Here is a 25,592-nt window from a genome sequence, read left to right on the forward strand (position 1 = left end):
TTGCCTTTAGGTTGCTTGTGTCCTTTGCTAATACATTAAACTTACTTTCTTTTAAAATTTGCTTTTCTAACTTAAATGTAGTAGCGTTACTTATTTTTATAATTAACTTTATCTGTATTTCAACCAAAAATAACAAGAAATGTAATAATGATTAGATATTGGTAACCTCAAAAAAAAATCCTTCTCTTTATCTTTGGTTGCAGTTTTTCACTTGTTGCCTAATTAACATATCGGATTATTTTCACCAAATTATTTTCTTGATCTATTATTTGAATTCTGCTGAAAATGTTAGCTTTCATGTGTATTTAAACCTTTATCTTTAACATACAGATAGAGTTGCACATACAGTATTGGATTCACATCATTTAATAGGTAATAAAATTCCAGGGAAAAATCTTGTTCACCCCCAAATGGACTAATTAAATAAGCTGATTGAGTTCCTGAGTGTTGCTAAATTCAGAAGCTGAGATGTTGATATAGCTCTTTGTTTTGTTTTTGTTTTGTTTTGTTTTTTAAATATACTTTGATCCTATATATAATGTCACAAAAGTGACAGGTGCCCTAAGAAATTGTAGTAGTGAAGTGTGGAATTCAAAGCGAGAGTCTTACCAGTTTGCTAATTACAGTGGAGGAGAACAAAAGTATACCTGTAATTTAAGCTTCTCTACTCAGTCATACTTGAAAGAGACAAGCATGCCTGATGCAGACAGAAGAGATGTTAAAGACAAGCAACTTTTGAACTACACGGTTGACAAGGAGCAAAGACCATTACATGGCAGAAGCAACCTTGCAAGAAACCTGTCTCATTCTGAGAAGAAACTCCAAGAGGCTATTTGTGTGCTGCTGGTGGAGCTGTGTGAGAGATTCACGTTCTTTGGCATTGTCTGCAACATGATCCTCTTCTGCACTGTCAAACTGGGCTATCGCAACTACCAGGCAGCTATTGTCAACATGTGCTTTGTAGGCACCTCCATGTTGACGCCAGTACTGGTTGGCTGGCTTGCCGAATGCCTTGTGGGGAGGATCAAGCTTGTTTGCATCTGCATGTTTCTACACTTCTTAGGTAGGTGACAACCTGGTGATTATTTCATGTTTTAGTAATTCTGTTGCAGAAATGCATTTGTTGAGCATTGTGTTTGACATCTAGCAATTTTCTCCAGCCTTGTGGCCACCTTCTCTAACAGCTAATTACTTAGTTTCTCATCTACAAAATGCACTGTAGTATTTTTGCGTATGTACTTTTGTGAGGCAGTGCTTTGAACAAGACTAAGGAACATTTTCATGTGTATCTTGTGCATAGTTGGTGCACAGACTTGACTCCTCTAAGGTAGCTTGGCTATTCAGAATGCGGATGCTCCTAAAATTGGTCCCTACAAGCATCTAAGGTTATTAGTGTTTAGCACAAATGCAAGGCTTTACATAGTTTGCAAACTGTTTGAGATGATAGGCTATCTCAAACAGAGATAGTCTGAGAGAGAGTTTGGAAACTGTTTCCCAGCTGTTGGCAGTAAGATTTTATTGTATGTAAAGGTATACAACTGTTGTATTTGGACAAGAGAGAAAGATGTATTTAAGCACCTACCGGTACAAACAAACTTTGCCTTAAGTAGAAAGGCTGTATCCTAATATCTGTATTGAGAATCTGCTTTCCATTAGCACATTCTGAATCTTCCCCACATGGTGTTCTGGAGATCTTTTACATAAAAGCACTGTTCAAAATCACTGTGAATGTTCTGTAGCAATTAGTGCATCTCACAGCTGGTGGTTATTCCGTCAACTTAAACCAAGCAGATAGAAATACTTTTTACATGGACCAGTTGTTGAGTATAAGCAAGTCTGCTTTCTGCAATAGCCAGCCATGTTGTTATTTAGACATGCGACAATGTAAGGGAAAAATCAGAGTCATTCCTGAAATGTTCTTGAGCTGATTGCAAAACTGTTGTGCAAGCAGCCTGGAGAAATGATTGCTATTATGTTCCACTGTTTCCCCCATGCGCTTCTGGTTTGGAATCTCCTTCAGCCACTTGTCCTTTTAATGCATTTCTTAAAGTAGAAGACTGATGACGCAAACAGAATTTGATGTATTCGTGTATTGTTTTAACTAAAACTTTTTTTTTTTTTTGGGAGGGGGGTGTTGAGATATATTATTAAACATTCCTGCCGTGTTAGGATTTGATGCACAATCGTGGTCTTACTCATGGCTAATGTTGATGTTGTTGAGACATCAGTATATTTTGAGTTTAGTTTCCAAGTACAACTTGGAGAATCTGTAGCTGATTAAATCTGAAGGACTTGCTTTGAAGGTTAGAGGTGGTAAATGCAATTCATGGCAGTGCTTCCATAGGTAAACTTTCTGAAAATCATGTATTTTCCATGAAGCTGCAGCAGAACAAAATAAAATTTTCCACAAAAGTTTTGAGAATTTATTTGTTAAATGATGATTCCCATTACAATTCTGATGCAAAAAAGGCTAGAATCCATCATGGGGTGGCTTTTTTTTGTTGATTGGTGGTTCATCAGGTGAAGTTAGATGTTTTAACTGGTACCTTCTGGCAAGTGGAGAGCTGCTGCCCTCTATACGTGTGCAATGGGGAAGGCCAGTGAGAGGACCTGCGTTTCTAGAGCGAGCTCTTCAGTTAATTTAAGAACCTGAATCCTTACAAGCATTTCAGAGGAAGATTGCTTTCTTGGAGGCCCTTAGTGGTCTTGCCTTGCTATATATAGTGACATCCAGAAAAGTTCTGCCTCTCTACAGAATTAAGACTCTCCCTCTTTGCACTCCTCTGTTGTGTATCCTTGGTTTTCCATCTGTTTTTTCAACATAACTGCTTTAAAAATGTATGTGTTACTCATTAGCCTGATTCTAATCCATTTCAAATGACAATTTTCTTTCCAATTCCAGGCACATCACTATTACCTGTTGTGGCATTCCCCTTTGAAGATATTTACATTGACAGACGACATATTCTTCATACGCTAACCAAAAGGGAGCAGAAAATAGTATTCTACTTTGCACTACTCACAGCTAGTCTGGGAATAGGAGGCATAAGAGCTATAGTTTGTCCATTAAGTGCATACAACCTTGAGGACTGTGGACCGAAGGAACTTCTTTCTTTTTTCAACTGGTTGGTAACTTAATGCCAGCTAAATATCTGTTGGGGATGATAGAGCATTGCCTTGAAATTCACTGCTAACTTACAAGGCAGATTCTGCAGGTGGTGGGTTTCATGTTTTGTTTTTAACTGCAAAACATTTCGATTTCGGAGGAGTTTCCAAGAATTTCTGTAATAACTTTCCCTAATTTTTTCTTTTTGCTAGAACTGGTAGGCGATCATCTCTTTTGGCTTCCTACAGAAATCTTCAGTCAGAATGAGGATGAACTGATTTGCCCAAGTGCTCAAAGATTTGACAACCTAGTTGTTGTTAGAACAACATACTCCATTTGGTGTTCTACCTTTAGCATGGCTATCCCTTTGGGATGTTTTCTGTTACTCTCTAACAGTGGCAAAATTCAGTGATATATTAGAATTTACATCAGAGTAAATTTTTAGCAATGACTGGCAACAGTAGAGTCTGGTGGTTTGCTGGAACTAGGGATTGCTAGTAGTCTCTAACTGCTAAGCTCAGTGGCAGGGATCTGCTGTATTGTTTCAGCTCTGTTACTGTGAAGTTTTGGTATCAGATAAACCACTTGACATTTGTGGTTTTGTTTGAATATTTTAAATTTTTTAAGAAAACTTTGAGGAAAAATTGCTCCTGGAATGTTCTTAAAAATTCAATTTTTTTCATATTAACTATTTCTCTCTCTCAGTGCATCAGAGAGGTCTTTTTTTATGATATGTTTGCCTTTATTTACCACTTCTATAGCACTATACAGAAGTGCTATATACATTCACCTGTACTTTTTGGTTAAACTGTGGAGTGAGGATCAAAGAAGTCACAGTGGGAACCTCCAGATTCCTACTTCAAGGCAAGGTGAAATAAGCCCTAAACTGCCCCCTTTCTCTCCTTTCGCTATACGTGCACAGTTATTAAAATAAAGACTGGGCACATTTGCACATTAACAATGAAATGCTGAAGAATCAATGAAGACCTTAGTGAATCGGATCTCTCCTCCTTTGGGCATTGCTTGCCTGCCTATTTTTTTTTCCTCCAATTATGTTAATATCAAAGAGTTTTGAATTAAATCCAAACTTCAGTGAATAAGGCAGCTTTACCAAAGGTGGATGAGACTGTTTAGTTCCTTAGAGCAGATTCTGCCTCCTTGACCTGCCCATAGGAGAGAAGGAAAAAAAAAATCCTTCCTTTTTACTCTATTCTGAGTTTTAATCCTTAATTAGCAACATCATTTTGATTAAATAAGACTCTGGGGGATTAAGACTGGAGAGCAATCAGTTGTTCTGAAAGATAGCTCTGGAGAATTTATTGTACTGTGGCCTTAGCCATTCAGAATTGTGTTTAATCAAAGTGACATTTCTCAGTGTTGATTACAAAGGAGATATGATATGAATAAAAAGTTCCTTGGGGGAATCCAAATGGGTCAGTTCTTGGAACTTTGGAAATATCAAGAAAGGCACGTGTGCGATTAAAAAAATTAATTTTTGCAGTGGCATCCAAGGAGGGTCTGTTTGAGTGCAATCTCAAGATTTTAAAAACAAGGGTTTCATTCTTAGCATTCTTAATCTTGTTAAAACCCCTCAGAATATAATAACTTTTTCTTGGTAGGCTGTTTTCTCTGGGTGAGTGCTTGTCACAGAGTTGAATTTTAACATAATATAAAATGAGATGGTTGCATACTCTTGGTGAGTTTGAGTCTCTGTTCTTAACCAAGTTCTGTTTAAACAATTGGAATTACTGGGTTAAAGATTGGATTAAAAGATCCTGTAATTACATGTTGTCTAATTCAATCCTTGAAGAAGATTGCTTTGCACATCTAGGGCCTGGTTATAACCACTAGTAGGAACTATGACTCTGACCTTTTACATAAATAGAATCAATATGGTTGGAAGAGACCTCAGAGATCATCAAGTCCAACTGTACACCTGATGCCACCATGCTTGCTAAACCCACTAAACCATGTCTTGAAGCACCACTTCTAAATGTTTTTTGAACACTTCCAGGGATGGTGACTCCACCACCTCCTTGGGGAGCCCATTCCAATGCTTAATGACTCTAACAGTGAAGAAGTTCTTTCTAATGTCCAGCCTGAACCTCCCCTGGTGCTACCTGAGACCATTTCCTCTTGTCCTGTCGCTAGTTACCAGGGAGAAGAGACGAACCCCCGCCTCGCTACAAGCTCCTTTCGGATAGTTGTAGAGGGCGATCAGGTCTCCCCTCAGCCTTTTCTTCTCCAGACTAAACAACCCCAGCTCCCTCAGCCGCTCCTCATAAGACTTTTTCTCCAGGCCCTTTACCAGCTTTGTCACTCTTCTCTGGACATGCTCCAGCAGCTTAATGTCCAATGAGCTAAGTGAATATCCAATGCTAAGTGAAGAAGGGACTTGGATTCTGATGTACGATGTTTCCTTAACAACTTCTGCTTTTCTAATATTAAGGTTATGGACTGGTACTATTTTTGCAGCAGTAGAAGTCTGTCTATGGGAGCAGAGAATGAGAGCAAAGGGTATAATCCCAACTAGGAATGAGAGTTAGCAGTGTTGTGTCTTGTCTTATTGATCTGCTGTGAAAAAAAAAAAAAAAAGTAGAGAACATTGGACCAGTAGTGTGCCCTCCCCTCTTTTTCTTTCCATATACTGCAGATGGGTTTCTGCTTTTATCCTGGACACACTTTACTTTGACGTTTTAATTATGAATTGTAAAATAAAAATTGGTCAGTCATATTGCAAGAAAAGGGCTATGCAATAGAAGAATAAGCAGTACATTTCGTTTCATTTCACTTATGCTTCATTTTAATAAATAGGTATGCAGTTAACTAACTTACCAAAAAAGCTGAATTTTAGAAGAACTCATGATTTAATGTGTTATGTAGGAGTCAGAATCCAATGAAAAAAGTGTGGTGACAATATACTCCTAACTGTGTAGATATAAAATCATTTGCTAGGATAAAGAAAATAAGTAATTATCCTTTTGCATCCTATTATCAAAATGCATTTTTTTGGCATTTTTTTATTTTTGGGGGTTACTTTTTGCTATCCGTGCAATTCGTTAAAGCATATTTATTGTGCTATTGTCAGGAGTTCCAAACTGCGGTAGGCCTATCACTAGTGGTATGCCATCTGCTACCAAGAGTGTGTGATTTTCACTTGAGTATCTTTTGTGCATAGGAGGGGCTCAGCACTTACTTGGGAAGGACCTCTACTGCCAAAGGCAGTCTCAGAGCAAATTGTGTTGGGGAAAACTCCTTATGAAGATATTTCCAGAAGCCAACAAAAATTCAAGCTGAGCCTTGCAACCAACGCAAAAGCCATCCTTTCCGATAAATCAAAATTTAATATTTCTTAAAGAAGGGGCGGTGGCTTTAAGACATTTCTGTCTTAAGCTTACAGTATGTGATATGATGGTATTGCATACACAAAACTTAGGTTATCAGATATTAAATGTGTAAATGGTAAATGTTAATGTATTTGATTAGTCTGATCCACAAGAATATTTCCAGTACTAGACTGGTAATTTGTTCAGCTCTACTGCCTTAGTATAGTTAGTTTAATCATCTGCCTCTTGGAGCTGAGACATCCAAGTGAAATTTGATGTTAATTGCTGTGTCAATGTGTGTATGGTACTGATGTTGTCCATGCCTACTATACTTACCTTGCCTTTAATTTAATGTTTTAATCTTCTGTAAAGGCCTTATATTATTCAACCTCTCCACGTTCTCTCTCTTGTCTGTGTGTACTAGGTTTTATTGGCTGGTTAACTTAAATTCAGCAGTTGTCTTTGTCAGCATTTCTTATATCCAACAGTCTGTGGCGAGGAACCTTGGTTTTCTTATCCCGTTTGTGTCCGTGATTATGGCTATGATCACAATTCATATGGTGCGGGGTGAAATGATTTACAAACCCAAAACAGGTAAGAGGCAACTATATCTTAGGAAATATCTTTAGAGATAATTTTCACAGAAGAGATCAACTTGAATATCTAAATAAGTTCTTCCACAACACTGCTCTGTTTGATTGGAGATACTTGGGTTTTAGCTTTACAAGGTCTGTGTGTAAGAGACAACGTTCATCCTCTGTAAAGATAGACCTGTGGATTCTGGATAGGCTGAAAAAGTGGAAAGCACTCTCTTGATAAACTTGTGTACATTTTCTGGCATGTCAAGGCATGTGTCAAAGCATGTGCCTGTGCAGGAAGAGGTATAGTACGCATGCTGCTGGTGAACTTTATTTTGTCATGTTTAGTTTAACCTATGCCCAATGTGTTTTGGTCAGTTGAAGCAGAGTTTGTGCCTGTGCTAAGGCACCAAGTGCACTTGTGTTTTCTCCCTTAAGAGTGCTCCATTGCTTTGCCTGAACTTGCACCTGGGCAGCCAAGCAGTGTGGTTAGTCAACTAAACAGGAATATGCACTGGTAGCAAAGTAGTTTTATAATGCCTTTATCTTGCAGAACATCTGAAGCTTATATTTATTTCAACATGCTTGCTTGCACAACATCAAGTGTTTTTACACATTTGAAAATAACTAGAAGTACTGAATAGCTCTGAACAGTTCCTGTGCAGACTGCACAGGTATTTTAAAACAGAAGTTCTTGCACTTCTGTGGCCTCACCAGTTTAGTACCTGAGCTCTACAAAATCCTGTGATGGCTACTACCCCTCTCCATTGACCAAGCAGACAAATAGAAGTGGAGCCTAGGTGACTTGAATAAAGCTTTAAATGCCTAAACCTTCCTGTTCTTTTTCCAATAGAACCCAGAAATTGAAAGCAAGTTGGTATTTCAATATTTTTGTTATAATCTAAGCAAAAATATCCTAGCAGTGAGGGAATGAATGCATAAATCAAGTGCCTGGGAATATCATAGTGAGGATATCACTAGAGAGATTTATTCAAGACAAATAGAGCTAAAGTAGTACATCACCTCCACAGTGCCCCAAAAACATCATGATAATATGCAGCTGAGGTCTGCAAAGACTAGCATCAAATTATCTAGCTACTTATGGAGAGAATGGTGGTTGTCTGGCTCGCTGGGACTCACTACAGGTTTTACAACCTGATAAGGTAAAAAGATCCTTTAGTATCCACCCCTGAGTTGGACTATTTCAATGTGGACTAAATCTGTAGTTTATAATCTAACTAGTTTAATTCTAGTAAATGGAATGACATAAATTTGTAGATTATGTCTATCTTAGCCATCAACAAAACTAGCAGAATTATTTTTTTTTTAATCAAGTGTTTTTCCCTATGAGCATTGTTTACTTTATTATGTATTTTCAAAGTCTTTGTGGAATGCCAATCTCGACACTAATATCTGCAAAGTTTCTCTTATCTCTTTTGTCAAAATAAAAGATAATATACCTGGGACCTTCCAGTGAGATGATAAAATTGGAAATTCTTCAGAACTGTAATTCAAATCTATAGGTGACCTTAAATGTTTTTTATATGTGCTGCCTTTTTTATTTTAAGGTAACACTTCAAACATGGATCAAGCATTCAATTATGTTTAGCTGTCAAGCATGGACTTCATTTGCATTTCTTCCCACTGCTATAATTTTGAGGACTGGCAGATGACCAGAGATGAGGAAAAAAAATGTGTATCTACTATCTAGGGTGCAATATAGGCTTCTTATTGTAATTAAGTAGCTTAGATATTCATGATTAGATCAAGGTCAAACTAGCAGAACACTGGAGCCAAGAGCTGAAGTATAAAGGAGAAGGAAAATCACTTTCTGAAAGTTGCAATTTAATATCTATACAGATAGATTTTATTTTTTGTTTAAGAAAACATTAGAAATACAAGTATAGAGTGTATGATGTTGATCTACACAATGTGCACTGATATAAAAATTTATGCTTTTAAAGATGTCTTTTACTAGCTGATCAGATTTGTAATCTGAAGAATTCACCAATATGGAGTTCATGGGGTTTACTTTTCTTTTAAAAAAGGGATGAGATACTACATTGGCAAAATCCTCTTGATGTTAATTAGGTCTATGTATCATTCAAGTTGCTTTTTGAACCAAAACTTCAAGCAGCTTTATGTTCCTAGTTTACTAGATTTTATAATCTACTGGAATTCCATGCTGAGAAACACAGCTAAATAATGTATTTGTCTATTTTGCATCATACGAAATAATGTTTCTGAGGTAGTTGACTGAAATTATGTTAAAGAGGACTTCAGCTGATCCATTAGGAAAGGCAGGGAAATGTCAGGATTTGTTGTCTATGTCAATATTTTTTTTCTTTTTTTTCTTTTTTTTTTTTTTTTTTAAGTGAGAGTAAGAAAGAAGAGTCTGCCCAGCATCTTCCATTCTGAAGGAAAGGACATGGCCATGACTATCTTTGAGACTAGGTCAAATAAACCAGGACACAGCCATATTGTTGCTTTGTTGAGCTGTTTGCTGGTCTTGTTATGGAGCACTCTGTGCATCTTCTGATTTCAACACTGACTGGGTTCAAACCCTTGTAGACCAGCAACACCACATTACTGCTTTTCATTCCTTCTTTATGAATGTTCAACCTCTAGTGTAGGGCAAAGCGAAAGATTATCACTTCTCTGACCTAAAATATGTAATTATTAGCTCTGCCAATGGGTTGAGCCGATACTGATTTTCTGCTACCTTTTTTGGTTTTTTGACTTCTGAAAATAACTCTGCTTTGACAAAAGCCCTGAGTTCCACTTGTTTTCTGATTGGCTTCTTAGTCAAGTCACTCTAGAAGTCTGCAGATTTTTCTTTTAGTCTTCAGATTTGGTCTTGAAATAGTCTAGATCCTAAACTTAAACATCACTTACAATAAGTAGTAAGAGTAGTTGCCTAATACAGTCATACGGAACAATTAAAAACTGTACCAACTCTCTGTCTGCAAGCTTTGATATGCTATTTCAGATTTTATTCAATAGTGCCAACAGTCTACAGGTTAAACAGCCAGAGAATTTGAAATGTTAGGTTATCTAGTAAAATGCACTTTCTTAGTACTCTAGAGCAAGTGCTTCCAATAGGTGTCAATGGATATTTCTAGAAAATAATTTCCATACCAGAGATAGTAGGGAGACATTTTCCTTCTGCAATCTTAGTTCACCTTAGTTTGTGGGAAGTATTTATTTATAGATATCCAAGATATTTTAATGCTTCAACGCTCAGAAAAGCAGAGAAGTACTATAACCCCTATTTGCATGGATGGCAACTTACTAAAGGTAAATGAATCTGCATTCCCAAGCCTGAAGCTAGCAATTTTGTCCTTGTTTCACTTCTATTTCCTCTGAGTCTGAGAACCAAGTTAGCAATTCCTGAACCCAGTAACCAGTGAGCAAGTTTTAATATGCCAAATACTGGATTGGAAAGTTGTCTGCAGCAGCATGCTGCTTGGAAGTCCTGAGATAGTATTTCTGGTTTTGAAATGCATCCATGAAAATTCTCTTATCTCATCAGCCCTCTTTTGAGCTCCCTTTCCTTCTCACTTCACTACTACCCTTCCCTTGCTGCTGGACTTCAGCAGATATGCAATATTTCAGTGCTGTCTTGAGCTGAAAACTAACCTCATTCAATCAATAGAAACCAAAAGCAAAGGAAAGTAATACTTTACCTGCTCAACCACAGCAAAAAACTATTGTGGTATGTTAAATAACTGGCAAAATGCACTTTTCTCTGTGGGTGCTGGGCTGGATTGCTTTCATAACAATTAGGATTTGAACCAACTGGCTTCCAAAAAAGAATGTTTTGGAACAAATCCAGACAGTTATTGCCTTCCCCCTCCACAAAAAGACATAAAGGTGAATGTATCAGGTTGTATTTTCCCCTCCCAAAGTGTTTTGTCTTGTTTGTTTTGGCAGCAAGTAAAAATGTACCAATGTCTAATGTCTCTGATTGTTTGCAGACAGTTCCCTGCTGACGACTTTTGGGGTAATTGCTAGTGCACTGAAAACGTGCTGCGTGCGATATCGCTACTTTAGCGGAGGCGTGACAAACTGGCTAGATCATGCCAAGGAAAACTATGGTGGTCAGTACAGTGAGACTCAGGTGGAAAGCACAAAGTTGCTTGCCAGGCTCTTCCCATTGTTTGCTTTCCAAATTCTATACAGAACGTGTATTATGCAGGTGGGTACACAGCTTTTAAACAAAAATCTTGAAATACACTGTGACGTGTGTTTACTACTATGTTTCTAGGCGTGTTTTTTTTAACTGTTTCTTTACCAGCAGAGCAACCTTGCAGAGTAGTTTTAATTACCTGAGAATATACCTTGCTATATCCTCTCATCTCATCAAATAAGTAAAACTGACTTGGTCAAGACTAAGGAGCTCGTGTGACTACTTGCTACGCATTTCTCTGAACCCTTACTGACTGAAACATCTAGTGCTAGAGTCCTGTGCTCCTCACGCTGCCGTGTTGCATTTATCAGAGACTTGGGCTCAGCATTCTTCTGAAAAAATTAATTTTCCAATTTCTTAAATGTTCATTCACTTTTTGGGAGAGGTAGAAAATCTTTCTTTGCTTTTTTGGTTGCATATTTCTCCTCCTATTTCGACGGGTTTTGTGGCTGGTGTACCTACACTGGAAATGGGTGGTTTTCCATTTGTGGAGAGAAGCAGTCCTTTCACAGCCTATCAGGCCATGTGATTCTTTCTGCTTCTGAGTGCATGTATGTTTTATAAGTGTAAATGTGTCAAGAAGCTACTTAAGGTGGCATGATTCCTTCAGATTCATTTCTGTTTAGATGGTCCTGGCTAAGCAGGAGTTTGAGGTAGCTCACTCTGTGGCAACTGGAATAACAAATTTATGAGCTGGCTTGGAAATTAATTTTTACTTTTGGTGTTAAAATACTGCTTAAGTAAATTCTTACAAATATGTAGCGTATATTGCTTTATTGACGCTCCCTCTTGCCATCATCCTGTGTTCCCATTTTGTACACAAAATCCCAAGCAAACAAACAAACAAGAAAAACCCAAACCAACTAACGCACACATGTGGCTGAGACTATGCATTAATGACCAGATAAAAATGAACTAGATATCATTAATTGGGGTTGTAATAATCAGGTATATATCTAGAAAAGATAAAAGTATTTGCACTGTTGAAAGAGATGACTTTTATTCCTTTGACAGAATTTCCAATAAGTTTAAGGCTTTTTCTTAGACTAGGCGATAGATCCATATCTTTTTTTGTAAAGATTAATAGTATTTTCTCCATATTATTAAGTTAACATCTTTCAGTGCCTGTGATTCATATTGATGATATCTTTCATAGTTCTGTTGCCATTTATTCACCCTCTTACAATTTATATCTTCTTTTTGGAGGTGGAATGTAGGTGAAAAATATTTTTATTAAGAGCTAGCATTTGAGTAATTCTTTAGCACTGAACAGACTCCCAGTGTGTAGGGTTGACGATAACCATTGATGAGAAGCCCTACATGAGCTCAGTTACTAACTATACATTAATTTTCAGATAGCTATAAAGCGGTAATATTCTACCTGGATTGGGCATTACCAGTCATGTTGCAGAGCCGTGCACAATGCTGCAGGAATCCAGAACTCTCTAAAACCAGAAACAGAGTAAAGAAACCAGCTCTACATCCAACTCTGTCATGACTGTACTCTGTGCTTATTACCTCTCTCTTTTTCCTGTCAGTCTGTAAAATGGAGTAGATTATAACTCCCTGCTGCACATGAAATTGCAACGCTTAGTTCATCAAACTTCCTCAAAAAAAACACCAAACTGAAAAATCTGTTGGTAGAAGCCATTGTGTTTTGGTTTTTTTAAATAAACTCAACAAATCTTCTGTAGAGCCTCACACAAGCAGGAGGAATTATTTGCTTTTGAACTGAGAGACAGTCTTACAAATCTACTTAATTTCATACCCTGATGACTGCCAGTGGTGGGTTCCTCATCTGGTTATTTGTTTTCTTCTGTTTTCAATTCCCAGAAGTAAAAGGAAGTCCTCTATATAGCTGCTATGGCTGTCAGTTACATCAAGCTGGTTCTAAGACTGTGGTCAAATCTTCATTTCCTGTAGCTTTTAAAGCCATGTGCTGGCAAGAGTGCCTTAAAAATTACTCCCACCTTGAGCACACAATCAGAAGTTCAAAATAACTGCATCTTGCTATTCTAAAATTTCTGTTAAAAATCGTCTATGAAAAGTGACTAAAGTATTAGGCAGAACCACTTAGTATATTGGCTGATAGCTCTAACTAGGGATGATCAAATAAACTTATGAACTGCTGCTTGGATTTGCTGAATTTGGGAGCAAATGAAATAGAAGGAAAATGTTACGTTCTGACCAAGAATGAGAATGATGGTATCTAAGGCTTTCATCATGAATGGTCATTCCTTTTGGCCAGCAGGTATTTGGTTTACTGTGACTTCAGAAGGAAAAGAGTTGGAAAAGTTTCCAAATACAGTAAAAACGTAATCCATGAAAGGTGCCTGGTGTACTAACAGAGTGGGGTTTTATTCTTCAACACAGATTCCTTCAGGATATTATCTCCAAACCATGAATTCCAACTTGCACTTCAGTGGATTTGTCTTGCCAGTTGCAGCAATGAATGTGATAAGCATCGTGCCACTACTGATTCTTGTTCCTATTTTGGAATGCATGAACTCATGTCTCTTTAGTTCCAAGGACACTGGACATTCTCCAACAATTTATATTGGTACGTATGAAATACATGTATTTACACAGTTTTAATATATATTCTGTCTTTGAAAAAGGAAGTTCAGTAGCTGATGGATGATCCTATACAATTATTTCTGACTATAAATGTTAAGATCAACTCATTTTGGGATGATGCTCAGAGGTGAATATGTTTCAAAGGAATTGTTGAAAGGACAGTCCTGAAAAAACATATTAGTTATCAAGAAAAAATGCATAGCTTTTGTGTAGGACAGAGACTGAGACTCTTCTGAGCAATAAAAAATTTTGAGACACACTCATAAGTAACTAGGAGTTGTCCTAAGGAATTGGTGAGAGAAACAGTACTAACCATTTAGGCCTGAGACTTACTCTGACTTGGTTATCTTCTATATGTTTGTTTATCCATTAAATTTTGGAAAGCTAATTTACTTCGAAATCCTTTTTGGAGATGGGAGAGTCCTCCAGTTAGTTGCACTCTGATACTGGAGAAATCTTCATTGCTCAAAGTGGTGAATTTCGATTGAAATAACTAGGTTATGAACAAAGGCTTTGTTTTTCTGATATTTTTATACTATAACTGCATTGACATTAGGACTGCAGCTCATAAAAAGGAAATTGTATTACCACTAGTACAGTATATTCCAGACTCTGCAGTTGCATCACAAGTGAAATGAAAATATCTGGTCTAATTCTGTACCTGCAATGGCTGTCTTTAGAACTGGTGAACAAAAGAAAATATGCAGACGACTACTTAAAACAAATGGATGCCTATCACTGGATTGCTGTTCCCATTGAGCAGACTGAACATTTCACAGGTGGAAGGGTACTTGGAGAGGTACAGCTTTCCTCTCTAGTACTAGAATTTTCATTTGAATATCTAGTATGGGATAATTGTCCAGGTGTTTAGTAATTTTATTTATTAAAATTCTAAACTGAAACATGCCTTACTGTGCACTCACTTAAAGTAAAGCAAAGAGGGGTCTCCAGAGGTGAAATATTATCTTTCTCATAGAAGTGGTACAAAGAAGTCTTGTCTGATGTGAGTCCCAGTGTTTTCAACAGTAAGCATTGTAAGCTTAGGCTGCGGATTGGCACTAATTTCGAAGAAATTCACAGCCTAGAAGTAATTACGGTTTTAGTAGTGGTTGGACCTCCTTCTGTTGACACTGATGTGGTTTTGGTGGTATGTTGTTTTTTTTTGGTTGGTTGGGGTTTTTTGTTGTTGTTTGGGTTTTTTGTTGTTTTTTTTTGTTTGATTAGAAAACAAACAAACACCCCCTAGCCCCAAACCTCTTATGTTCTAGGATCTGGAGGGATCCTCTGCAACCATCTTCTGATATCAACTACATCTAGTACCACCAGAAAAGCAACTTCCGTTCTGTATTCACTTAAAACTATTCCCTTTTGTAGATACTTTCATTAAACTTCCTACTTTTTTTATCTTCCAACCTGCATTACAAACCTCAGACAAAAATATTTATAAACGACTATTTTCTCAGTGTGCTACTATTAATTCAGTGCCCCATGGCAAGCAGCACAGTGAGTACTGACACACACAGAGGTATTAATCTGACTAAATTAGCCTAATTAAGAGTGTTATTAAGTTTTATACAAACCAGATGCATATAACGCAGCAGGCTGCAATTACCCTAGTTTTTAAAATAACATCTGCATTAAAACACAAAAAGCACATTCAGATAATAATTTTCTTTAAAACCATGGAAATTTCAAGTTAGTATTAATGTTCTATCCTGTTATGTTGAACAGCAGTAGAATGTATGCAGTGGTTTATTCTTAATAGCTTCATTTATTAAAATAGCCTCCTGTTAGGGGCGATAAATTACCTGAGGCATAAAAATACCTGTGAGTACAGGCAATGGCTTTAGATATCCAAGTATATAACTGCACCTGCAAATATGGTAGACCTCTAAGTGCCAATATTTTTGCCAACAGTTAATTAGATTCATAATTATTTTCGGGAACAAAATTGGAAATATAAAGAGACTGTTGGTGTTAAGCCAGCCTATAACTGTATTTTAATTCAAGTCTTGTAAAAGGAAGAAATTTAAATAGTTTTCTGGAAATTTTCAGTATGTTAAGATGACTAATTTTCAAGGACAAACCATATAGGCAAGTTGAACTGAAATATTTGATTGCTCTGTAATAAGGATCTACATGAAAACTGTAATCTATGTTACTTTCATTATAGTTGGTTCATTTGTAAATTAGTTACAACCTAAAAAACATTAAAACCTTAACATGAATTTAGATTGTGTCCCAAATATATTGAGTATCTAGACCTCTTTATGAAAAACATGAGTATTCGGTAAACTTAGAGGTTTTTCCAGTTTCATAGTTGTTTGTGTGTGGGTTTTTGTTGTGGGTTTTTTTTTTTTTTTTCCTGTTTTCTCTAAAAGCCTGACACAGTGGTATTCCTTTCTTTATGTTCTCACCTCCTTTTCATCTACAGTACTTAAGTTTAATAACACTTGCTGTTTGCTTAATTAGAGGGTCTAGCTGAAGTACCTGAACCACAGAAGTTCTTGCTCTAATATTCTTAATGGCTGTTTATACTGAAATGTCTTACTAGTCTTGGACTTTCTCCATCCAAGAGTGACATGGAGAATAGCTATCCATACAGTAAACAAAAGCAAGCCTCCAGTCCAATGTCTATTTGAGGTGATTTGGGAGTTGATGATGACCATGTCTCCCTAAAAGTTGTTCTAGTTTGAACAAGTATTAATTCCAGGAATGCTTTTTGACTCATTTTACTCAGGGTGTGAGATCAGGAATCACAAATGTCCAATACAACCTTAGTCTTCAGATAATATCAACAACCATGTCCTAGAATCAGCCTCTGGTGTTCCTAAAACATCCTGTTCTCGTATAAAACCAGCGCCTCAGATGGTCTTTCCAAACTGCTTATTTTAAAGAGGACTGAAAGGAGAAGATGTAGGAGGAAAACTAGGTCTCCAAGGCTCTCAGTTTCTTCCTTGGCCACATAGTGTCTTAAAAGAAATAGTACAATTGTTGGGCATTCAGAGCTTACTTTTTCTGAAATGTTTTGGCTTTTAGTAAGGAAAATGCTTAAAATATAGCACTGTGAAGTAATATTGAACTGCTTGAATTTTCTTTAGTACTAACATAATTTTTCACTAGGAGAACTCTTGCTTTTGTAGACTACAAGAAGCTCCTTGAGGGCTTTATACCTGGCCTTGATTAGGTGCATTCCCTCCCGTCATCAATTTTCAAGCAATAATTCACTGATATTCTTATTAAGCACTAGAGGGGCCTTAACAGCAAAACAGCTTCCAAGCCTCAGGTTGGGGGGGAGGGGGGTGGCGGAGGGTAAGAGGGGTGGTGCATATTTAAAGTTGTGGAAAAGCAGTGGAAGGGTGTGAGAGTTTGCGTCTGGGAGAAGAAACACAGAATCATGCAAAAACATAACACGGCTAAGACCACTTAGCTATATGAATTTTCTGCCTCTTCTGTCCTGACATCCAAAGAGACAAACTTTATACTTTATGTGTGTTATAAATATAATATGAAACAAAAGCCTTTGACTGTCAATGTAAAATTTAATAAGTGTAACAATTTCTGAAGTGAGAATGAGGTTTGTAAGACAAATGGAAAAACACAGTCCAAGTATTTGAGTCAAAGCTGTCAAAAGAAACTAAATTCTCACACCTGTACTTATGTTATAGCTTAGAAATGCTGAGGAATCACAAACTTAGTAAAAATCAATGGGAGCTCAAAACATCAGAAGTATAAGTGTTTCAAGTTCAGGAGACTTACTTGTAAACTTTGCTTTCTTTGTGTTTTCTGAGAGGCTATAACCATTTCATACTGTCAACATCAAAAATATAAAATAATACACTTAAATAGTATCCTCTATGCAATGTGTGGTGAAGTGTGCAGTATTTAAAATACATCTAATTTTATTAGAAGCTTTTATCTTGCATTATGAGGCTAAACATATAGGGCTTTTTTTCCTGCCCCATGTGCTTGTGCAGTACTCGTACTCGTGCCATACCACTGAGGCAGGAGGTAAGACTCCATCTGTTGCATGTGCAGTAATATATTGAAATATTGCAAGGTCCTGCACCTGGGTTGGGGCAATCCCAAGCACAAATACCAGCTGGGTGGAGAGTGGATTGAGAGCAGCCCTGAGGAGAAGGACTTGGGGGGTGCTGGTTGATTGGAAGCTCAACATGACCCTGCAATGTGTGCTTGCAGCCCAGAAAGCCAACTGTATCCTGGGCTGTGCCAAAAGCAGCATGACCAGCAAGTTGAGGGAGGGGATGCTCCCCCTCTGCCCCACTCTGGTGAGACCCCCCCTTGCAATACTGCCTTCAGCTCTGGGGCCCCCAACACAAGAAGGACATGGACCTGTTGTAGCGAGTCCAGAGGAGGCCATGAAGATGATCTGAAGGCTGGAGCACCTCTGCTGTGAGGACAGGCTGAGAGAGTTGGGGTTGTTCAGCCTGGAGAAGAGAAGGCTCCGGGGAGATCTTGGAGCATCCTGCCAGTAGCTAAAGGGGTCTACAAGAAAGCTGGGGAGGGACTTTTACAAGGGCATGTCATGACAGGACAAGGGGCAATGGCTTTAAACTGGAAGAGGGAAGATTTAGATTAGATATTAGGAAGAAATTCTTCCCTCTGAAGGTAATGAGGCAATGGAAGAGGTTTTCCAGAGAAGCTGTGGATGCCCCATCCCTGGAAGTGTTCAAGGCCAGGTTGGAGGAGGATTTGAGCAACCTAGTCTAGTGGGAGGTGTCCCTGCCTGTGGCAGGGGGTTTGGAACTAGGTGATCTTTAAGGTCCCTTCCAACCCAAACCATTTTATGATTCTATGAAATGTATTGTGGATCCAGAAGTATCCGGTGATACATCTTCAGGGCAGCTGAGGAAGGCAGGAGGCAACTGTAGTCCAACAGCTTATGTGTAAACACTTAGAAAGCTGGAGAGTATCTCTTCCAGTAATGCAACTCATTTCATCCTAAAATGTTAAACATTCCAGCAAATGCACTATCCAACAAACTTTCAAAAGCAGTTCAAGGGAACTCTATAGTGGAGGGAAAGGGGAAAATGTAGGAATCCTTGATCTCCTGAGGTGTGATATGCTCTGCTGATCTCTTTAAAAATCTACCATGGCATGCAGCCTTGGAAATCTAGTACTTCAACTGCCTGTACTACTTCTTTTTCCATGGAAAACAAATGGGTAAAGCATACAGTGTAAGAGTGTATTTTAGAATCTTATTGCTGCTTGAATAGGAGAATTTCCCCCGGCTTGGTGGTCTTGTTCCTACCCAGTTTCTTGTGATGTCTGGAAGGGCTGCTGCCTTTTCCTTCTTTCCTCCCTTCTTACCTCCCCCAGTCTTCAAAAAAGGTTCTTTGTGACTGCTCTTCAGAAAAGTTTTTCCTCTCTGATTTATTCTGCATCCCTAAATTCTTTCTGTGTTGAGCTGGTGTCCCTTTGCCATATATTTAGAGTTAGGCTTGTGGTGTAGCAAGTACTTTTCATTCATGTTTTTGTGTTCAGAGAAGAGGTTTAAGGGAGGGAGCTGCTTCTTTTGCATCTCCTAGGATTTTGCTTCATTCTAAGTACATGATGATCCTGTAACTACAGCCTTGGTGAATGCTTTCTGTGCTCTTTACCCAGTTGTAGGTCAGTTATCTGCTGCACTTTCCGTGATGGTTGCTGGCTTCTCTGAAATACACCGAAAGCATTTCCCTCAGGTGGAGCAGATGCTTTCTGAGGAGGTTCTCCTGGTCTCCTCCATGCCTTGCTTCCACTTAGCTCCTCAGTACATCCTACTTGGAGTGGCTGAAGCCTTGGTAACTCCTTCCTGTAAGTAAAAAAGGCTAAAGAAAGAGCGTCCTAATTCACAGAAAATGATACCAGCTTCCTAAAAATAATTACTGTCATCTGATACTTTATCCCTGGCTCTCTTCCATGGGCTTGATGAGCAGATCTGTGCTTTACCTGCTTCAGAGTAGCATAATTTGTCTTACTGGCTGTAACTCTGAGTAAGCAATGATGTTCCAGATTAACTGGAAGGTAACGCAGCCCAGTCAGGTCCCTGGGGTGCATAATCCACCATTCGGCAGGGGGATGATGCAAGATTTTTCTTTGGGCTCCAATCAGGAGTCCTGCGGACATGCCTCTACAGACCATCATGCTTTAGCATGTGGCATGGAGCCAGAGATAAACACTCCTGTTTTGCAGAGCACAGGGAGAGCTTAGCTCACGCCTGTAAATTGTGTAGCAGTGCTCTTGATTGTGACTCTGAACCTTTTCTCCCTTCTATAATTTACCTTTCCACATCTAGATTGACATTCCTGAGGCTTACTTTCTTCTGAGGAACATGCAGAGTGCTTAACAGTGTTTGGTACTGCAGAGCTTAAAAAAATGTATTAGAAAAATAATCTAATCAACATTCACTTAAAGAGATACAGGTAAAGTAATTGACTAGCTGATCTCTGCAGGCATTTAATTGTACAGGTTGAGTGTCTGTTGTTCCAGTCCAACCTCAGAAATGTTCAGATTTTTATTTAAGAGCAGGAAATAACTTTGGTGTCTCAGCTTCATTCTTACACTCTGAAACTACTGAGAGCTGTGGGTCACGGTCTGTCACTAAAAAGGTAATTTTCCCTAGTTTTAAATACTTAGCACTTTCATAACGCCTCTTCATCCGATAGCTCTCAAGTACTTAACTGAGGCAGGTTTCTAGGCAGGTAATGTGGTTTCTAGGTTACGGGCTAAGTGTAACTGAAAACTGTGACCTTCTCTGTTTAGCTTAACAAAAGAAAGGTTGGGGAGTGGCTTGCTTACAGTCTTCTCATGCAGAAGCATGGGAAGAATATTGCTGATAGAATAACGCTTTTTTATATCCCAGCTTGCCAGATTACAGAAGTCCAATGACTGGAAGATGACATTAGCCTTTAGAAAAGAAATAAAGCTCTGTCATGGGGGTTTGTTTACTTTTTCTTTTTTTTTTTATAATCTTTTTAAAGGATTGTGATTAGAATTTCTTAGGAAGAAAAGTTGTCTTCCCCATTTAAATAAAGATTAAGCATCTTGCTAAGAGCTGCAGTTAGAAGTGCGATTCAAGAATCCAGGTAAATGGGACTAATTCTGAATTTGAGACTTGCATATAGAAAACTAAAGATAGGTACCTAAAATAGTAGGTTACTGCTGCAGTTGATGGGGATGCAGACCTCCGTTCACTTGCCCATGCATAGAGGTCTGGCACCATTTGTCATGGAGTATCCAGGCTATGCATGTGGGGCAAGCAGGCTCTTTATGGTACCTGTGTGGCCTCCAGCTCCTGCTGGAGAAGAGCGTGGTTGTCCTGTAGATTTTTCCCTTGCACCTTATCAGACAGGCCCATGCAGATGGCTAAGGTGCACTAGAGCATTCCAGGCAGCACTGGGCATCTGTATTGAGGCTACTGAACTGAGCTCTAGGTTCCTACTTCAATTTGAAATGAATTGCTGTGCAGGAACCATTCAGTGGGTCTCCATGGATGGTAAGGACAGTTAAATAGTTGTTCCACCTTTCCCGACATTTTACTGCCTTTGTTATGCAGAAGGTCAAATTCAATTATCATAATAATTTACTTGACCTGAAAGTACATGATCCAAGTTGGAGACAGAAATGTTCACACTTGTAATCAGAGGGAAGAGAGGAGATATCTCATTTCTGAAGTGCTTGGATTTGGCATATTGAACTCTTTATCTACCCTTCAGCCCTGATACTTACAATTGTGTTTATACAATATATTTCATTATCTTGTTGACAGGAATTTTACATAATCATCCTCTTCGGGTGACATGAGCATCTCTTAGAATAATATCGGCATTTAATGTTTCCCTAGCACTGAGGTAGTCTTTAAAAAATAATATAAACCAATGATAAAATAATTGCTGTCCTCCACCATGTTCGAATGTAAGATCTCACAGGCCTCTGACAGCTTGAATTTGTAACCCTAGCTTGGTTTGAACTGGGAAATTACTCTTTTAAAGCCCAATGGTTTAAAAGGAAATAAACAAAACCCCAAAAACACCACCTCCCACCCCCCAAAAAATTCCACCACATTAAACCAGCAAAACAACTCCGTCCTGTGGGATGATATTAGCAGGCATTTGCCCTCACCATGCATGAGCTAGCTGCTGGGGCCAGCAGGCTGGCTTCCCTTCACCAGCAGTGTTACACTGCCAGTGTCCAAGCCGTCTGGTGCACTGTAACTGCTTTTGATTAAAACAGGACCTCTCCAAAGGGTTAGCCAATTTGCAGTGTTTGCTGAAGTGCCACAAGAATATCATCTGCCCATCAACATGTCTCAAAGCACTTAGAAATGGGAAGCCTTGTAACAAACAGCTCTGTTAGTTAAAGGATATATTGGGGATCATTTCACCCACTGATGAAATGCGATAGTCTCCAGGGTGAAATGCAACAGCTGTTTAATAGTTCACAGCAGCACCATGGGAGAAGTGAGGAACGGAGTAGGCAGTTGAAACAGCAGGGGTAATTTAGGTAAGTAGGATGCAATTACCTGGGCTGAATTTGGCCAATATGCATGTTTTGCACCCCTGCTTTTACAAGGGAGGAATAACCAAACTCTTTTTATGCTCTTAGTGATTCAAATTAGCTAGGGCACTGACTGTACAATGTTTCTGACTGTACTGTTGCATCTACAGATGGTGTCCTGGGCTCACCTGCTTTCTCTTGCCCTCAGGCTTTTGGTTGCCATTATGAATGAGGCAAAAACACTGCCCATGGTATTTTTTTTCTTTTCTTTAATGTGTTTCCAAAGCTCTCATTTGGACACTTAAATTAAAAAGGGTAGGTGATGGTGATTGCAAAGTTTCATTTGTATTCAGAGATGCTTCAGGCAACTCAGTGTCCAAATAGGATCCTTTGCTGACAAGTTTCTGAAGCTGGAGGTCATTCAAACTCAACTAATAAAGCAGGCTGGGAGACACTGGAGCTTAAAGAACAAGTCTGGATGAGGGCTCAAGGTATGAAATTAAGAAACAAGAGGTTTTGATAATCAGGGAAAGTTACTCAAAAAGAACAGCTATCATAAAGACTTGGCATTAAAAAACAAATTACAACTGGTGGGTTTATTTATAGTCATCCATGGTGCAACGGCTTGATACAGCTCACCCTCGCCACCAAAGCTGTTGCTTCTGGTTTAGTCTTCTGGCAAGAAAGTGAAGAACAATGTCTTAAAAATCAGCCAGTGACTCTGGGGGTTGCTCTCTGGGAAACAGGAGCATTGTCCAGCCTTAAGTTAAAGCAAGGTAACTGTCCAAGTTAAGGTAGAGCTCTGGATTTTGGAAGTATTTACTAGTGGCCATGCTGCATTGGCTCTGGCATAGGAAGTCCGCTGTCCTGCAGTTAAATATCACATCTTGCTGACTGTGGTGGTGTTTCTTGTACCTTGCTATGCCTGAGGTTTTAAAAGGTGAAAGCAACTGTCTGGGTGAAAGGTCTTTACATGTTTGTGGAATATCGATAGTTGTATGTGGGATGGTTTATTACAGAGATTCATTTAAACAGTTTAGATAATCCTTTGTTAATGGGATGCATACTAACACTTCTGATTGCCCTTCTGCAGCAAGTACATCCTCTATGTAAAATACGGAAAGTCCCTATTAGAGATGCTTTGTATTTTCTTCTGTCTTGTCTATCTTCTACCATAATTTACTTCTTTTTTTAACCTGTAACTGTATCTGCTTCCTTTCTAAGGTTCCTTACTTTCATTCCAGCTTGTGCCAGAAAGAATTAGAGGGATTTCCATGCATTTTTTAACTCTCTTTAATGGAGCTGGCTGCTTCATGGGAGCTTTCTTTGTTCAGACAGCCCACGCAGGCACCCAAGGTAAGAATATACTCATGACTGGTGTTCCTGAGCAGTTTTCTAATATTATTGATTTGGAGAATTAGGCAGCAGAATTAAAGGGGATGCCAAAGTTTTTTATTGATTTGCTCTCACAATTAAGATGGAATTAAGATAGGAAATAGCCTTCCAGCTGTATTCATCCAATTTTAATGAGTCATCTTAGTTTTGATAGTTGGAGTAATTAGAGGACGGCATCTTGCAGGAAGCTCTCGCCTCCAATGTCTATACTTCTGTTCTGGAAGACAAGAAAATAAATTGTTTAGGAAGCACCTTTTTATCTTCATGAAGAAGTACGTTCATGTTAGTCACACTTACGTGGAGGCCTCTGGCCATGACAGCAAGATTAGTGCTCTAAAGAATGGAGAACGTGCCTTTCGTTCTGTTCCACAGTGTTGTAGGGATGGATCGAGGGTTTCGAAGCTGTCTAGGGAATTTGTTCCCCTAAGCCCAGTGCTTCTTTCTTGCCTTCTTTACGCCTCTCTCTTTGCCCAGCTACTGGAAGAAGCAGATTCTGTGACAATGTGGTCTCACTGTGGTTTTACCCTTTTGCAGATGAATACTGCAATTCCCAGAGAACTTACTGTTTCAGAAGGAGTTATTTCAGATTCAGCCTGTTGGGGAGTATTTATTGTAAGCCCTGAAATGGAGATTTTTCTGGGTTGCTGACTTTCAAGATAGACCAAGAGTTCTTAAACTCTTTTTTTCCTTTGTTGGTGAATCTTTGTTCAATACAGAAAAGACTTGTTTCATAAGTAAATTTAAAAAGTAAAGCACTTGAGCTCTTGAACTGGAGGACAGAGATCCCTTTGTTTACATATCTGAAATAGAAGTACTGCCTCAGCAAGTGGAACTAAAGATGCTTTCCATTGATAAGCTTCGTTGTTACTGTGTTATGGAGAACTGCTCTCCTATAGAGCACAACTGCTGGCCCTAATGCACGACACCATTGCAACTACCACAGCTGCAGAATTTTGTAACTCCTCATGGTTAAGTTTTGGGTTCTTTTCTTTCCTACATGAGAACCATGTAACTTGAAAACAAGGGGAAGTGTGTGGGTTTGGGGGGGGGGGTTCTTTTTTTTTGTTATGTGTTTGTTTTTTTTTAAGTATGACAAGAAATTTTAATTCCTACTTGCAAGATCTGAACAAACAAATGGTTCTTTGACATGCAATGCTGTCTTTAAGTTAACAATTCAATTAAAATTTTATTACAAGGTGTAAAAGCATCAGAGATGGCTAAAAACCAGGAATGCTTACCCAAATTAATCAGGCAAAGAACTATTAAGTACCAAGGCATCCGGTATGGAGAGCAGAGCTCCTTGAATGTCCCCCAGTGGAATAGGTTTGGGTTTTGGTTTTTTTTTTTTTTCCTCCTCATTGGGTAATATGGGTTCAGTGAAACTAATACTTCAAGAAAGACTGTGTTGCTGGCTTTTATCTTCTCCTCCTCCCAAAAGTATAGAAATTACTGATTTTTATAAGATTGAAATATTTTGTTTTAGTAAAATTGACATATTTTACTGCAATTTGACTTTGGGTATAATTAAATATTTATAAAATAATTAAGCATAATGTCATCATCAAAGCATTTTGCCTATGCTGTGCTACTATACATGTAATTTATTCCTTTGTAGCATATTTTTAAACAAAGAGATAGAGGAAACTAATTTTTGCATTTGGTTTGCAATTCAGTAGATTTTTGACTAATTTTATATCAAGGTGATTTATTCTTTTTCTGTCATACTGTATGAAAACATTTAATTGAATCAAAGCAGAAAATGTTCATTTCTTGCCAGAAATACTGTTTTATCAGAGCCTTCCAGTTCTTATCCTGGCTGGGACCAAAAAGACTGAACTCTCCAAATTCTCCACAGCCTGCAGTTGCCATGTTCTAACCCTTTTTGCTCAAGGTGTTTGAGCAAACTGAAAAAGTTTCCTGTGTAA

General features: G+C 38.4%; 1 protein-coding gene across 1 annotated transcript in view; it reads left to right on the forward strand.

Moving 5' to 3' along the window:
* The first annotated feature begins 693 nt into the window (after nucleotides 1–693).
* SLC15A5 (solute carrier family 15, member 5) overlaps nucleotides 694–25,592 on the forward strand; it is a 33,151-nt gene continuing 8,252 nt past the window's right edge. Inside the window, exons 1-7 of the mRNA XM_009704587.1 lie at nucleotides 694–1,063; nucleotides 2,903–3,125; nucleotides 6,857–7,026; nucleotides 10,988–11,208; nucleotides 13,573–13,759; nucleotides 19,402–19,590; nucleotides 23,497–23,628. Of these exons, the coding sequence (XP_009702889.1) occupies nucleotides 694–1,063; nucleotides 2,903–3,125; nucleotides 6,857–7,026; nucleotides 10,988–11,208; nucleotides 13,573–13,759; nucleotides 19,402–19,590; nucleotides 23,497–23,628 (1,492 nt within the window). The remainder of the gene's footprint in view (nucleotides 1,064–2,902; nucleotides 3,126–6,856; nucleotides 7,027–10,987; nucleotides 11,209–13,572; nucleotides 13,760–19,401; nucleotides 19,591–23,496; nucleotides 23,629–25,592) is intronic.

The sequence above is a fragment of the Cariama cristata genome, unplaced genomic scaffold (assembly GCF_000690535.1).
Source record: "Cariama cristata isolate BGI_N322 unplaced genomic scaffold, ASM69053v1 scaffold28757, whole genome shotgun sequence".
Classification (NCBI taxonomy): Eukaryota; Metazoa; Chordata; class Aves; order Cariamiformes; family Cariamidae; genus Cariama; species Cariama cristata.